The 16,630-nt window shown below is 40.9% G+C and overlaps 1 protein-coding gene across 2 annotated transcripts in view; it reads left to right on the top strand.

The window, feature by feature from the left end:
* COL6A6 (collagen type VI alpha 6 chain) overlaps nt 1-16,630 on the top strand; it is a 195,451-nt gene that overhangs the window by 160,075 nt on the left and 18,746 nt on the right. For both annotated transcript variants that reach the window (XM_053221451.1, XM_053221450.1), the window contains exons 32-35: nt 112-605; nt 7,770-7,866; nt 11,125-11,796; nt 14,680-14,773. In XM_053221451.1, coding sequence (XP_053077426.1) covers nt 112-605; nt 7,770-7,866; nt 11,125-11,796; nt 14,680-14,773 — 1,357 coding nt within the window. The remainder of the gene's footprint in view (nt 1-111; nt 606-7,769; nt 7,867-11,124; nt 11,797-14,679; nt 14,774-16,630) is intronic.

Genomic DNA, 16,630 nt, shown 5'->3' with positions numbered 1-16,630 from the left:
GCTTCTTTAATGTTTAAATATTTATGTATTTAACATTTAAAATTTCTTTGCTCTCTCTGTATTTTTCTTTAACTAAGCATGCTACGTAAGGAACATGTTCTTGCCTCTTAGGAAAACCAGAATGCCCCGTGCATCCCACCGAATTAGTGTTTGCCTTGGACCAGTCCCGGGATGTCACCAGGCAGGAGTTTGAGCGCATGAAGGAGCTGATGTCATCCCTGGTGAGGGGCGTCAGGGTCCGGGAGAACAGCTGCCCGGTGGGCGCGCGCATCGCCGTCCTCACCTACAGCTCCCACGCCCGGCACCTCATCCGCTTCTCAGACGCCTACAAGAAGAGCCAACTCCTCAGAAAGATTGAAGCTATTCCTTACGAGAGGTCCTCAGACAGCAGGGAGATCGGCAAAGCGATGAGGTTTATCTCCAGGAATGTCTTCAAGCGAACGCTGCCAGGGGCGCACACCCGAAGGATCGCCACCTTCTTCAGCAGCGGTCAGTCTACTGATGCCCAGACCATTGCCGCGGCCACTATGGAGTTCGGTGCCCTTGACATCATTCCGGTCGTGATCGCTTTCAGCAACGTGCCCTCCATCAAGCGTGCATTTGCGGTGAGATGGTTAAGCCTTTCACATAACTTTTTTTTTTTTTTTTTTTGGCCTAAATTCGGAAGCCTCCGTAAAAAAGTATTGAGCTATACTATTTATTTCTATGTGCCAGGAACGTGCTAAGCCCCTTGTATGCATTATCCTGTTTAATGTTCACAAGTAGTATGTATGGCATAGGTATCCTTGCTATTCCCGTTTCATCAAGGAGAAAACCGCCAGGAGAGGCTAAATCTGTATGCCCAGGTTCACATGGCTAAGACGTGACAGTGTCAGGATTTGGACCCAGGTTAGCTATTCTAGTGCTTTTCCAAGAAATTCTGAGTTGCCACTGGGTGTAAAGGTACTCAATCAGGAAGGCCAGTAAACATTCATTGATGTCACTTATGTGGCCAGAGTAACAACAGTTGCTGTACCATGAAAACGAATTGAGCGATTTTATAACTTCACCAATCATAAATATCCCAATTATATGAAAGAAAAGCCATCCTAGTGATTATAGCTTCTTAGGTTGGGAATTAAAATCTCACTGTGTGACATTCCTAAATAAACCACTTGGGATTAAGAGGACCTTTGTTGAGGTAAATTGACATACAACGTATTAGCTAATAGGTGTGCAACATAATGATTTAATATTTGTGTATATTGTGAAAAGATAACCAGAGTAAACCTAGTTAACATTTCACCATACATAATTATAAAATCATTTGTTGTGATGTGAACTTATTTTTTTTTACTAAGTTTTTTATTGTAATTCCAAGATAGTTAACATACGGTGGTATATTAGTTTCAGATGTACAAGACAGTGATTCAACAATTCTACACATTATTCAGTGCTCATCGTAAGTGTGTTCTTAATCCCCTTCACTCATTTCTCCCATCTCCCCACCCTTCTCCTCTGGAAACCACCGGTTGGTTCTCTATAGTTAGGAGTCTCTTTTTAGTTTGTCTCTTGTCCTTGGTTTGTTTGTTTTTGTTTCTTAGATTACAAGTATGAGTGAGATCATACGGCATTTGTCTTTCTCTGACTGATGTATTTTGCTTAGCATTATAACCCCCAGCTCCGTCCATGTTGCAAATGGCAAGATTTCATTCTTTTTATGGCTGAATAATATTCCATTGTATATATATACCATATCTTCTTTACCCATTCATCTATCAATGGATACTTGGCCTGCTTCCATAAATTGGCATTATTATGCTGCAGTTAACATACTGGTGCATGCATCGCTTTGAATTAGTGATTTCATATTCTTTGGGTAAATACCCAGTAGTTTGATTACTGTATTGTAGGGTAGTTCTATTTTTAACTTTTTTTTTTTTAATTTTTTTTTTCAACGTTTATTTATTTTTGGGACAGAGAGAGACAGAGCATGAACGGGGGAGGGGCAGAGAGAGAGGGAGACACAGAATCGGAAACAGGCTCCAGGCTCTGAGCCATCAGCCCAGAGCCTGACGCGGGGCTCGAACTCACGGACCGCGAGATCGTGACCTGGCTGAAGTCGGACGCTTAACCGACTGCACCACCCAGGCGCCCCATTAACTTTTTGAGGAACCTCCATACTGTTTTCCAGAGTGGCTGCACCAGTTTGCATTCCCACCAACAATGCACAAGAGTTGCTTTTTCCACACATCCTTGCCAACACTCGTTGTTTCTTAAGGTTTGGGGGTAGCCATTCTGACAGGTGTGAGGTGATATCTCATTGTAGTTTTGACTTGAATTTCCCTGATGATGCGTGATATTTTCATGTGTCTGCTGGCCACCTGGATGTCTTCTTTGGAGAAATGTCTGTTCATGTCTTCTGGCCATTTTGAATTGGATTCTTTGTTTTGGGGGGTGTTGAGTTGTATCAGTTGTTTAATATATTTTGGAAACTAATCCTTTATCAAATATGTCATTTGCAAATAACTTCTCTCATTCAGTAGGTCCCCTTTTAGTTTTGTTGACTGCTTCCTTTACTGTGATGAAGTTTCTTATTTTGATGTACTCTCAATAGTTTATTTTAGCTTTTGCTTCCCTTGACTCAGGAGACATATCCAGAAAAAAAGAATACATGGCAATGTCAGAGAAATTACTGACTATCCTCTTTTCTAGGATTTTTATGGTTTCAAGTCTCACCTTTAGGTCCTTGATCCATTTTGAGTTTATTTTTGGGTATGGTGTAAGAAAGTGGTCCAGTTTCATTCTTTTTTGTATGTTGCTGTCTGGTTTTCCTAACATCATTTGTTGAAGAGACTTTTTCCCATTGCATATTCTTCTTTCATCAAAGATTAACTGACCATATAATCATGGGTATGTTTCTGAGCTCTCTGTCCCATTCCATTGATCTAAATGTCTGTTTTTGTGCCAGTACCATACTATTTTGATTATGATAGTTTTTCAGTATAACTTGAAATCTGGTATTGTGATACCTCCAGCTTTGTTTTTCTTTTTCAAGATTGTTTTGGCTGTTTGGGGTCTTTCATAGTTCCATACAAATTTTAAGATTATTTGTTCTAGTTCTGTGAAAAAGAATGTTGGTATTTTTATTTAATTTTTTTTAAGATTATTTATTTATTTGAGAGAGAGAGAGAGAGGCAGGGAGGGACAGAGGTAGAGAGAAAGAATCCCAAGCAGGTTCCACACTGTTGGCACAGAGCCTGATGTAAGACACGAACTCATGAACCACAAGACCATGACCTGAGTGGAAATCAAGAGTCAGATGCTTAACTGATTGAGCCACCCAAGTGCCCCCAAAATGCTGTTGGTATTTTGATGGGTATTGCATTGAATCGGTAGATTGCTTTTGGTAGTGTGGACATTTTAACAATATTTGTTCTTCAAGTCCATGAGCATGGAATGTCTTTACATTTTGTGTCATCTTCAGTTTCTTTCATCAGTGTTGTGTAGTTTTCAGAGTGTAAGTCTTTCATCTCCTAGGTTAAGTTTATTCCTAGATATTTTATTCTTTTTGGTGCAGTTGTAAATGGGATTGGTTTCTTAATTTCTTTCTGTTGCTTCATTATTGGTGTATAGAAATGTAACGTATTTCTGTACATTGACTTTGTATTTGTGACCTTACTGAATTCACTTAAAAATTCCAGTAGTTTTTTGGTGGGGTCTTTAAGATTTCTGTATATGGTATCATGTCATCTACCAATAGTGACAGTTTTATTTCTTCCTTACCAATTTGGATGCCTTTTATTCCTTCTTCTTGTCTGATTGCTGTGGCTAGGACTTCTAGTACTATGTTGAATAAAAAGTGGTGAGAATGGACATCCTTGTCTTGTTTCTGTTAGCAGAAAAGCTCTCAGGTTTTCATCATTGAGTATGATGTTAGCTGTGGGGTTTTTATATATAGCCTTTATTACGTTGAGGTATGTTTCCTCTAAACCTGCTTTGTTGAGAGTTTTTGCCATGAACAGATATTAAATTTTGTCAAATGCTTTTTCTGCATCTATTGAGATGATCATATAATTTTATCCTTTGTTTTATTAATGTGATATATTGATTTGCAAATGCTGAACCATCTTTGTGTCCCTGGAATAAATTCTACTTGATTGTGCATGGTGAGTGATTTTTTTTTTTAATGTCTTGGTTTTTTTTTTTTTAATTTTGTAAATGTTTATTTATTTTGAGAGATGTAGAACAGAGAGAGAATTCCAAGCAGGTTTCAAGCTGTCAGTGAGATAATATCCAGTGCAGAGCCCAACACAGGGCTGTAACCCACAAATGGTGAGATCATGACCTCAGCTGAAACCAAGAGTCAGATGCTCAGCCAGCTGAGCCACCCAGGCACCCCTCCATTAATTTTTTGTCTGATTTTCTGTTTTGCTTTTGGTAAGCTCCCTTTTTTTTTTCTGAATGTAGTTTGATAATATTTTGTTGATGATTTTTGTGTGTATGTTTATCATAGATATTAGCATATAGTTTTCTTTTTTTCTTCTTTTTTTTTTGTGATGTCTTTGTCTGGTTTTGGTGTCAGGAAATATATTTGGAAGCTTTCCTTCCTCTTCTGTTTTGTAGAATAACTTGAGGAGAATAGATATTAACTCTTCTTTGAATATTTGGTAGAATTCACCTGTGAATGAGTCTGGTTCTGGACTATTCTTCTTGGGGAGCTTTTTGATGACTGATTCAGTTTGGTTACTAGTAGGTGGACCGTTTAGATTTCCCCTTTCTTCTTCATTCACTTTTGGAAGGTTGTATGTTTCTAGGAATTTATCCATTTCTTCTAGGTTGACCAATGTGTTGGCACATAATTTTTCATAGTTTTCTCTTCTAATCCCTTGTATTTCTGTGGTGTCAGTTATTACTTGTCCTTCGTTTCTCATTCACCTATGAAATATTATATGCCAAAGCTATGTTATTATGGCTACCAACTCTTTTTTATATCATTTTGCACATGATTGTAAGTTTGTCTGTTAAAAGATTTAAAAACTATTCTACACATTGGAAAGATTCACTAGTATCTGAACTTTATTATGTACTTGCATAAAGCTGTAGACTTTAGATTTAGGTTCCCAATAATCTAGGAAAGTAATTGCTAAAAGGCTTGCCTTTGGTTGTTTCCCTCCCCCACCCCCCCCAAAAAAAAGAAAAGAAAAGAAAGTCCTATAGCAACAGTATTGATATTTATGCAAATGCTATCATATAATGTTTTGGAGAAAAGGTTACTTTCTACTTTTGAAAAGTTTTGAAGTCATATGCTGTTCTTGGTTTGTTGGAAATTGGAGATTACTGTGTCTCCTTTTTTCAGACATCTTTATAGTTAAAAAAATTTTTTTTTAATTTTTATATACAATTGATATTAACATTATTTTAGTTTCAGGTTGTACAACATAGTGATTCTATATATATATATATATATATATATATATATATATATATATATATATATGGAACAAAATGTTCACCATGGCAAGTGTAGTATCTGTCATCATACAAAGTTACCACAATATTATTGTTTATCTTCTATGTTGTATTTTACATCCCATGATTTATTTATTTTATGGTTAAATTTGTATCTCTTAATTCCTTGGCTTTATCTAGTCACAAAACATGAGATAATATCCTAACACGAGTAATTGATAGTACTTGTGATATAAACTTAAACACAATTCCACCACCTACTCAAAGGTAGGTGCACAGTATATAACTTGAGAAAATATACTTGGTTGCCTCATTTTTATATCTTTTGAGTATTAATCTCACTCAGAGTTCCTACCCAAATCACCTACAGACTCTTTTCTCCTTTCTTTTCTTTTTTGTTTAGAAAGAGAGAGAGTACTAGCAGGGGAGAAGGGCAGAGAGAATCTTTTTTTTTTTTTTTTTTTTTTTTTTGAGAGAAAGAGCAAGCAGGGGATGGGAACAGGGAGAGGGGGGACGGAGGATCTGAAGCAGGCTCCATACTAACAGCAGCAAGCCCAATGCAGAGCTCTAACTCATGCACTGTGAGATCATGACCTGAGCCAAATTTAGACACTCAGCCAACTAAGCCACCCAGGCACCCCGTCTTTGCTCCTATCTTGAAGGAATTTATCTCAAAAGAGCGCCAATGAAGTTCAGATTCTTGACAATGACCCACCTAAATATGATCAGCATTAGCTCCAAACACCTCTTGAGTAGACAAAGAATTAGAGATGCAAACAGAAGTCAGAATTGTGGCCAAGGGTCATTCATTTGGCAGATGCTTAGTGAGCACCTGCTATATACCAGGTGCTATCCTACCCTACAGAGATATAAGAGTAAAATGGAAAACCAGTAGATTCACCCTCATGGAGCTACCTTTAGAGGATGGAGCTAAACAGGGTTGTGTAGAAAAGCTAAAAATGGAGGCATGTATACAAGTTTGTGAGAACCCAGTACCATTACCTGGTGTTACAGAAAGGAAATTATGTTACTACTTCTCCTTTTGCCCTCTTTTTCTTTCTTCTGTCTGATCTGTTCGGATGTACTTCCCTATACTTGAACTGTTATTTATTATTTTAAGAACAGAACTCAGCAATTTAGTGGCAATGAATTTTTACTTGGGGGCCATCTTTTAAAACCCTAGTTTATTCATAATTATCATGGCTTTTCTAAATCTTGATTTGTCTGATAGTTGAGCAGTCCAGTGTGAAATTTGGGACCTGTGCAGGCACATGCAGCAGGACTTGGAAGCAGATGCTCTGATAACATGCACTGATAGCCCTACAATCCTTAGCACATGGACTGTGCCCTCCCTTTTGGAAATTTCTCATAATGGTATCAAGCTGAGTGATGAGCTGGTCCTCCCTTCTGAAATGGAAGGCCATTTTTTTTTTTTTACCGGGAAAACCTCAGTCTCAGCTTTGTTTTGCCATGAAGGTTTTCCCTCTAACTGTGCTTGGCAACCGCCTCTTACTTCCGGTGAAATTTGACTTGCCCATAAAAAATTCTAACTCCTAGGGAGGAATTCTGGTGAACACAGATTTCTCCATCCCTTCTACACAGAATAAAAGATGGGCAGAAACAAAGCTAAGCCTCGGGGAGAGCGCCACTTCCTTTCCTCTTGCCCACTTCCCTCATTTCCTTCCCATCGCTCCTCAGATAGAACATGGCCAGCCTACAGCTCTGTTAGTGTTTGCCACCAACATAGAGGGACTCGCTGCTCTCAGCGCCCCACTTCCAAATTCCTGAGAGGATGGATCTGATTGGCTCAGAGGTGCAGTCTGCTCTGCAGAGCGATGGAGTCTCCCCCACTTAAACATGGCTGGCAAAGTGCTACCTTCGTGGATAAAGTATGGGCAGGAAACTTCCCTGAGAAAGAGTAGGGAAATGTCTTTCCCATCTCTCAGGCATTAGATACGACTGTACCTGTACTTTTCCCTCAGCTGTCAATGGATCTGTGAATCGGTTAAGTGACAAGCTAATTATTCTTCATTATTTGAAGCCTCCTTATTTTCTCCCTGCTCTCCAGTCTCAAACTCCCCAGGGAGGTTACTGACAATGGGACTAAATTGTAAGGGGTTCAGAGGAGAGCTGCCTGGATGTGGAACTGGGTCTGCAACACCAGCTTCCACGCCTGGCTCATTAATGAGAACTCAGAGGCAGTTGTGAAGTGCATTCTGTGATTTCACTCAGAAGATCTCAGTGCTCTGAACAATGCCGGGAGGTTCTTGCAGCCCCGCCCACTAAGCTGTTCTTTCTCCTGCTTCTGCTTCTTGCAGATTGATGACACTGGCACATTCCAAGTAATAATGGTTCCATCCGGGACCGACTACACGCCAACGTTAGAGAGACTCCAGCGGTGCACTTTCTGCTATGGTAAGACCCACAGAGAGAACATAATTTGATCAGGCCTGTTAAGCACATTGAGTCACCGTTGGCGCGAGTGGCTGAAACTTGGCAGCAGCAGGGATGCAAGTGGCCTCGGCAAAATTTCCCTGGGGCTCTGCGCTCACCTCCTCTTGCGGCCTTGTCCGCAGATGGAACCCCAGCGAGCAGGGTCTCCTCCCAGGTATCGGAGTAGAAGAACTGCATTCCAGGCCTCTCCACTTGTGCAGCTTCCCAGAAACAGGAATGATTTTTAGAAAAACTCAACCTGTCTCATTGCCAAGTTTTTCATGCTATGAAGTAAATTTACGTGTCTTCTAAATCTCAAGCATTCACAACCCCAAAGAAATGCTTTACGGTACAAGTGGAAACGAGTACAAATCCGTGCATTTCTCATTGCAAAGAGGCATCAAAGTGAGTTGCCATGCTGGTTTATCCGTTGTTGTGTTTTATGCTCAGTCTGCAGGCCCAGCTAGAGAAGTGGCCAGTGGCTAGACCTGTAGGTGAGTGTGCTCGTAATTTGAGTGCACTGATAATTAGGAAGACCGTGGAAGCCGCTGCCATCCCCAGTGGGTGTGATTTGTGACAGTTGCCAGACATTTATTGTGAGCTGTGCACTGTTCTGATTGCTTTGTGTAACGTTGGTGGCGGTGCTGATGATGGTTGATACTGAAGCTGTTGTGCTTCTTCTGTGCCAAGCACTCTTTTTTTTTTTTTAATATTTTCTTAATGTTTTATTTATTTTTGAGACAGGGAGAGACAGAGCATGAACAGGGGAGGGTCAGACAGAGGGAGACACAGAATCTGAAACAGGCTCCAGGCTCTGAGCCGTCAGCACAGAGCCCGACGCGGGGCTCGAACTCGCGGACCGCGAGATCATGACCTGAGCCGAAGTCGGCCGCTTAACCGACCGAGCCACCCAGGCGCCCCTGTTCCAAGCACTCTTTTCGTTGTTTCATCCCATCCTTATGAGCACCCTGAGACATTTGAACTACTACTATCTACATTTTACGGATAAGGAAAATGAGTCTTAGAGAGGTGAGAACATTTGCCCAGGGAAGCAGAGCCAGAGGAGACCCAAGAAAGATGGCTTCACAACGCTGCCATTGATGAGTAGCAGAGATCCCGTTATTCTCCCCAGTACTTGGTATTTGCCCTTGAAGAAAATGCTTCGTTCCTCTCCTTCTCTATGTGTATCAATGACATGTTAATAATGCTTCCATATAAATGACCTCACAGTGTGGAGGTAACTCTGAGTGAGAAGTGGAACTTCTTCACACACACCTCTGTTTCTGTCTTCCCCTCTGTTTCTCTCTACTCATTAGTGTCTTTCCCTTCCCTCCCCCTCCTCCCTCTCATCTTCTCTCCCTCTGCTCCCCCCCCAACCATCCCCTTCTCTCTCCCCTTCTCCCTCCATTTTCTCCCTCTCTCCCCTCCCTTTCTCACCCTTTCCCGCTCTCCCTCCTTTCTCCCCCCCTCACTCTCCGGCTTTCTTCTTCTCTTCTCTTCTCCCTCCCTCTCTCCCTCTGGTACGGGGTTGGCCAGGCACTGGCTCCCTACTCAATGCAGCCGCAGTGCTAATTGTGCTGTGGGGAGAGGCCTCCCACCCCAGCTCTCAGCCGAGCTTTCAGACATGTCAGTTACCACGTGTGCTGGTATAGTGCACAGCCAGAAGTTGTACATGTGTGACTGGAGATAGATTTTGGCCCCATTTCTTGGCTCAAATCCTTGTTTTGTCTCCTAGGCATATAAGCGAAGATATTTTGGCTGTAGTTTCCTGCAATTAAAAGCCCCCACAAAATTGAGCAAATGGACAGCCTGCTGTCTCTGATTTTAGAAACGGCCTTGCACACGGGTGACTGTTCTGTCATCGGACCGTTAAACGTGGTCGTAAAATTTTACTGAATTTCAGTAAGGGTAACATAACTTGTGCAAAGCCACATCTTTATGGAGACTGTGAGCAAGACTGAAGTTAGGAAGTTTGCTACGTCCCCAAGGATCTGCATTCTGGTTATTAACCTTTCATCTGTCTGCTTTGATTCGTGCCCCCAGACCTATTTCTAAGTGCCAGCTGTCCACATGCTGGTTATTCCGTTTCTCTTTCTTCTGTTGAGTTTTCAAAGAGGCATTCTCATCCTTAACCATCTACTATTACTGAAAACCTCAGGATTGCAGAGGTCATCCCTGGAAGGGTTCTTTGGACAAATATGACCCACCCAAGTGTGCAGAATTGAAGCCCAGTGGTGACTTGGGTAGGGACACACAGCAGGTTTGCTACTGGGCACAGTAAGACATCCTGGCTCTCAGGCCAAGGGGCCTCCCTGCTGCTGCCACACCACATGGCCTTGTCTCTCACAATAAACCCTGATTTCATATGTAGGAACTTCTCGAAACATTAGGGTATTGTTTGGCAGAATGATTGTACCCTCTTACCCCCAGTCTCTTCTGTATAATGAGACTAGGTGACCTCTAAGATCCTTCCACTTCCAAATCTGTTTTTATTCCTCTGAATGTTCATTGTGGTCAGATTCAATGAAATTCACTCTCTGCTTTTATTACGACACATTCTTTTTTAAATGAGATATACATATGTATTAAAATGGCCCCATATTTTATGAAAGTCCATTAATACGCAGTATTTATTTTCATTTAACATACACGTATTGAGCTCTCAACTAATGAGCACAATGGAGATACAAACGTGAGCTCCAACTTTGTCCTTAATGTCCACACCCAGATAGACTTTGAATTACAAACCTTTATTTGAATTGAAGTAAAAGATTCATTGCTTTTTTGCACTCTTTTTGAGCAGACTACTTTTCATTGTAGAACAGTGTGAGAATAATGATAAGGGCCATTGGTTTAACCTGTATCTTGTCTATCTAGAGAGATCATTAGCTTTTATGTTATGATAAGGTATACTCTTATATGAGATAAGCTGTCTACTTCAATCTTTATAAACTTAAAATGCAGCCAAGATTAAGCTTCTGTCCAAAGCAGCCTCAGTTTTAAAAGTAAACTGCCTTAGTGAATGGAATTCAAGACACCGGCTGGGTATAAAATCTGTACCTTTTAAATATAGATGCCAACTATGTACTAGGAAATCTTCTGTTGTTGATATCAAAGGTATTTAGTAACTATTTTAATATCAAAGATTATGTAGATCCCAAATGTTAAAATATTTAAGATGCTATCTTTTCTCTTCTGTCCAGTCTGTTTTAGTAACCTTACTTGGCTTTTGGTCTGCAGATATATGCAAGCCAGATGCTTTTTGCCATCAAGCCAGACCACCCCCTGTGCAGTCGTACGTGGATGCTGCTTTCCTTCTGGACAGCTCCCGCCATGTGGGAAGTGCTGAATTTGAAGACATAAGACACTTTTTGGGAGCACTGTTAGATCACTTTGAGATCACCTCCGAGCCTGAGACCTCTGTCACTGGAGACCGGGTGGCCCTATTAAGCCATGCTCCCCCCAACTTCCTCCCCAACACTCAGAAGAGTCCTGTTAGAACAGAGTTCAACCTTACCACCTACAACAGTAAACGCCTCATGAAGAGGCACTTGGAAGAATCAGTTCAACAACTAAACGGAGACGCTTTCATTGGTCATGCCTTACAGTGGACCCTGGATAATATCTTTTTAAATACACCCAATATGAGAAGAAACAAAGTCATATTTGTGATATCTGCTGGGGAAACCAGTCACTTGGACAGGGAAACCTTAAAGAAAGAATCCTTGAGAGCCAAATGTCAAGGTTATGCCCTATTTGTGTTTTCCCTTGGCCCCGCTTGGAATGACAAGGAACTGGAAGATTTAGCCAGCTATCCTTTGGATCACCACTTGGTCCAGCTTGGCCGAATTCATAAACCTGACCACAGATACAGTGTGAAGTTTGTGAGATCCTTTGTAAACTCAATCAGGCGTAAGTCATAAAATCTGTTCTTTTTTTACACATTACAAGTATATTTGGTATTCCCAAAAGAAGGGTTGATGAACTGACATGTATTCCTGGAAACCTCTGTCTTCAAGGGCACTGCAAGGTCAGAAAGGAAAATTGGTAATGACGGGTGGTAGAGGGAGGAAACCTCTGATTTCTAGCATTGAATTTTCTGGCTCATCTTTTTTATGCCTCTGGTTCCCATGGAGAAGCAATCATAACAAGCAGCTGCTCACACATCTGTCTGCACAGAGCAATATAGTCACAGCCTGGACTTTAGCTATAAGGTAGAAATCCCTGCCATGTAACATTAACACACTGCCCTTCAATGGAAAGCTTCATCAGTTAACACGCCGAACACAAGAGCCAAAGAATAATTGAACAATTCTCAACTTTGCTGTTTGACAAGTTCCAAAGGCAGAGGTTTGAGGTATTAGGAGATACCATTTTACCTGCCAGAGTGAAACATGCATCCTTGCAAAACTTTCTCAGCCTTGTTAATGACTTTTTATGATGCCAGCTATTAGTGTAACTGGTGCCTGTAAAAAGGAAACGTGGGCTGTATTTCTTGGAATAATTTTGCCTTGAAACTATGCAGTTCACTTTGTATGCGATGGAATGGGTAAAAAGAAGCCATGTCCTAATGGCTCTGGAGGTTGAAAAGTACTCAGTCAGATTTCTGAACATTTTCATGGTGAATGAACCCGTAGAGTTCAGATAAAGAAAAATGAACACACAGGCTGAAGAACACCCCCCAGTGTAGCTTAAGGGAGATTCTGATTGTGTCTCGAACTTGTCACTGACATTACACAATGAGACAAGTTAAGGTTGCAAAGACTGTCTGGTCCCATATAGGTGAGGCGTGAGGAACCTTGGGAAATTGGTGGCGGTACTGACGTTGTGTCCTCTAGTCCTGTGCTTCTCCAAATGTGAGTCTAGGACCTACATTATCAGCATTACCTGGGAGCTGGTGAAAAATGCAGAACTTCAGACCCTACTCTAGACATTCTGAACCAGAATGTACATTTTTATCAAATCGTCAGGTGATTCATCTGCACATTATGGTTCGAGAAGCACTGGAGAAGCAGTCTCCCAGGACAAAATTTATGTGGATGTGTTTTGGAATAGGAATCGGAAACAGGAGCTAGAGAACAGAAAGGGGGGAAATGGGCCTGGGGATCATTCTGAAAAAAGTAATTACAAGGCATTTGTAAGGGTAAAGCCAAAGAAAACATCAGAAGACTGAGAATCTTGTAAACAAACAAACAAACAAAAAACTCCTTATGAGGCAAAAAATTGCAAGACCATTTACGATGAAATTTCTTTCCTCAGTCCCCCAAAATTCTTTGTGGTGTTTCACGGGAATTAGCCAAACTGTATAATTAAATAAATGACAACACCCCATTACCACCTAGGTAAAGGAGAAGAGACATTTTAAGAAGAATTACTTGGGGAGGGGAAAGATCTGTGAAGTGCTTTCAGAAAGCCATTACTGTGACACAATTAGACACCACTTTTCTAGAACTTCAGTGTCTAGAAACCACCCATCTTTGAAATATAGCAGTAAAAGTAGAAATTGAAACAGGCTTTAACATAATCTTACCGCAAGTCCACGATTCATACTCCTTCAACATCAACACATATTTATCAGGTACCTACTCGGAGCCACTCGCAGTTCAGGTGTGGGCCTACCAAGGCGCGACCGACCATGACAGACACCGTAACTGCCCTCCTGGAGAAGCTAGTGCGGCTCCCTTTCTGACTCACTTAATGCAGTGACAGAGGTAGCCATCAAGCACAGCCCACATCAGATTTAAATTTTCTAAGAGAAACAAAATTGCTAAACAACCTGATGCTTAGAACTAAGACAAAAAATCAGATGCACAAGAGGGGAAAGATCATAGCCTTGTGCCATTCAGTCTAGAATCACACAGTCCAGTCTGCAACAGCAGCTTTAGAGACAGTGCTGTATCACAACCCAGGACAAACTTGCTACTTAGAATAGCCCTTGATCACCAAGGAAGAAATTGAATTGTTTACCAGGTCTGTTGAATTTAATGCTGCAAGGAAATAAATAATACACTTTTTTAAGTGTCCCATCAAAAATGGCTCCTAGATGTTTAAATTGTGTGGGGCACCTGGGTGGCTCAGTCAGTTAAGCATCCGACTTTTGATTTTGGCTCAGGTCATGACCTCACAGTTCAGGAGATCAAGCCCCGCATCGGGTCATGCGCTGACGGCATGGAGCCCGCTTGAGATTCTCTCTGTCCCTCTCTCTCTCTGTCCCTCCCCCATTGGCATGCTCATGCATGCTCACTCTTTCTCTCTCTCAAAATAAATTTTTAAAAAATGTTTAAATTGTGTGGGCAGAGGCATGCTTTGTTATTATAAAAAATTAATATACCTCCAAATGAAGTGAGCCACTAATGAATTAAACCCAAGATGGCACTATTGTTACTGTTAATGATACAGAAACTATAAAGGGAATATCCCTTTCCCTTTACATTTGGATATTGCAAAGGAGCAAAAAAGAAATAACTATTCTGACTAGTTCATGCTAATTAGAGGCCAGACTTTTAGGACTGGCTCATAATATCTCCTCTAGTGTTTGACCAACTTTAGCAGCTAAAGGCATCTATTGGAAAGTAAGTTGAATGCTCCACCTATAAATTCAGCAGAGATGTATTTTCTAAACCCAGTTTTAGAGACTCCCCTGAGAAACTTGCTTTCATCTCATATGGCCACCTTAGTTGGTATCTTCCTTTTATGAATATTGCAAAGGTGAAGTGATGCTTTGCATACAGAACAGTTTGCTGTAATGTCAATAACCATGAATAAGAGACTCATCACAGACTTTTCTCTTCCTAGGTGCAATCAACAAATATCCACCAATAAACTTCAAAATGAAGTGCAATAGATTCAGCTCTACAGATCTGAAGCAGCCCCCACAGCAGTTGCAAAGGTATTTTCAGCTTGATAGAACTTGATAAATGAATGTGCCCTCCTTTTTTCTCCTCATTCTCTATAGTTTCTTCCTCTTCCTTTTCTTCCTCTTTCTCCTCCCCCATTCCATTTGGATAAAACCTATTGCTACATGATATTAAAATATAATTTGAGGAAATAAGAGGTAATCAAAAATGACCAGGTTGATCTGAAAAACAAGCGGTTTTTAAAAGTGGAAAATCTAAATGTTGAAATAAAACAATCAATGAGAGTGACGCCTCAGTGGCTCAGTCGTTTGAGCATCTGACTTTGACTCAGGTCAGGATCACATGGTTCGTGGGTTTGGGCCCCACGTCCAGCTCTGTGCTGACATCTCAGCCTGGAGCCTGCTCCAGATTCTGTGTCTCCCTCTCTGTCTTCCCCTCCCCTGCCCATGCTCTCTCTCTCTCAAAAATTAATAAACATAAAAAATTAAAACAACCAATGAAGACACTTTAGTGGCCATGAGCATACCTAATGACTGGATATTGGTTTCTAAATACCATTCCCCACTCAAAGAAGCCATGGTTTCTTAGATAAGTAGCTAATTCTAGGCAGTAGCAGGGAAAGTACAATGTGTCCCTCAAATATTTATAATGCCAGAAAGCAAGGAAGTAGTCAAAAACTAGCAGTGTCATGTGAAAAGGACAAAGGAGCAATCTTGAAAAGATTCCCAATGGTCCAATTTTGGACAGTTTGACATCAAAAAGAATAATGGTAATGGATTATAACAATGAGTTTTTAAAATCCACAAGTCTAGGGGGGCCTGGGTGGCTCAATCAGTTGAGTGTCCAACTCTTGATTTCTGTTCAGGTGATGATCTCATGGTCATGAGATTGAGCTGTGCCTCAGGCTCACTCTGAGCATGGGCCTGCTTAAGATTCTCTCTCTCCCTTTGCCCCTCCCCTGCTCGTACACACTGGTGCACATATGCATGCTCTCTCAGTAAGTAAGTAAGTAAATAAAATAAAATAAAATAAAATAAAATCCACAAGTCTATATAGAGACCCCAAAATGGAGGAGGGTAGTAAAAGTTCTTTTTTTATCAAATGTGCTGCTAGTAAATGTAGAAGAAAATGATAGAATTAAAAAATCACCAGTTTGTTATCTCCAGTATAGTAACTGAGTCAAACAAGAATCAAGGAATGCTAAAAACATGGGGTGACAGGTTGTTTGGCAACAAGCTATTTCAGAGTGTCCCAGAGCCATTCACACATTATTAACTTATTAATTACAAAAAAAAAAAAAAAAAAAAGGAAATGTCCATGTACCTGGTGAGATCTGGCAATACCCACTGTAACCAAAATTTGACTTAGGTGCCTCCTGAGGTGATGCAGGGGGAGCTACATCACCTGTGTGAGATTCTTGCAGGGAAGGTTTGACCCAAGTCTCATAATAAAGAAACCTCTAGACAATTCCAGAATGTGGAGTTTTCTTCAGAATACCTGGCCTTTTCAGAGGTTTCAATGTCATGAGCAGCCAGGGGAAGTGGGGTACTATGCTAGGATGGGAGAGACTAAAGAGACAAAGCGGCCAAATGGTGTGAACCTGGACTGATCCCAGGTCAGAAAAAGAGCTTATGTAAACGACATCTGGTGGACAACTGGGGAAACTTGAGGATTATATTATTGATTCATGTAGATTTCCTTTGTGCGGTAATTGTATGAGGTTCGTATGCGAGAATGTCTTTGTTCTTGAGATAGGTATGTTGAAGTATTTGAAAGTAATGTGTATAATGTCTGCAGCCTACTTCCAGGTGATTTTCCTAAAAAGAAAGAAGATGGGGTTTTTGTGTATTTGTGGAGATATGAGTGTATGGGCATATACATGTGTGTGT

This window comes from Acinonyx jubatus, chromosome C2, assembly GCF_027475565.1.
Source record: "Acinonyx jubatus isolate Ajub_Pintada_27869175 chromosome C2, VMU_Ajub_asm_v1.0, whole genome shotgun sequence".
Lineage (NCBI taxonomy): Eukaryota > Metazoa > Chordata > Mammalia > Carnivora > Felidae > Acinonyx > Acinonyx jubatus.
This window is presented reverse-complemented; position numbering and strand designations above follow the sequence as displayed.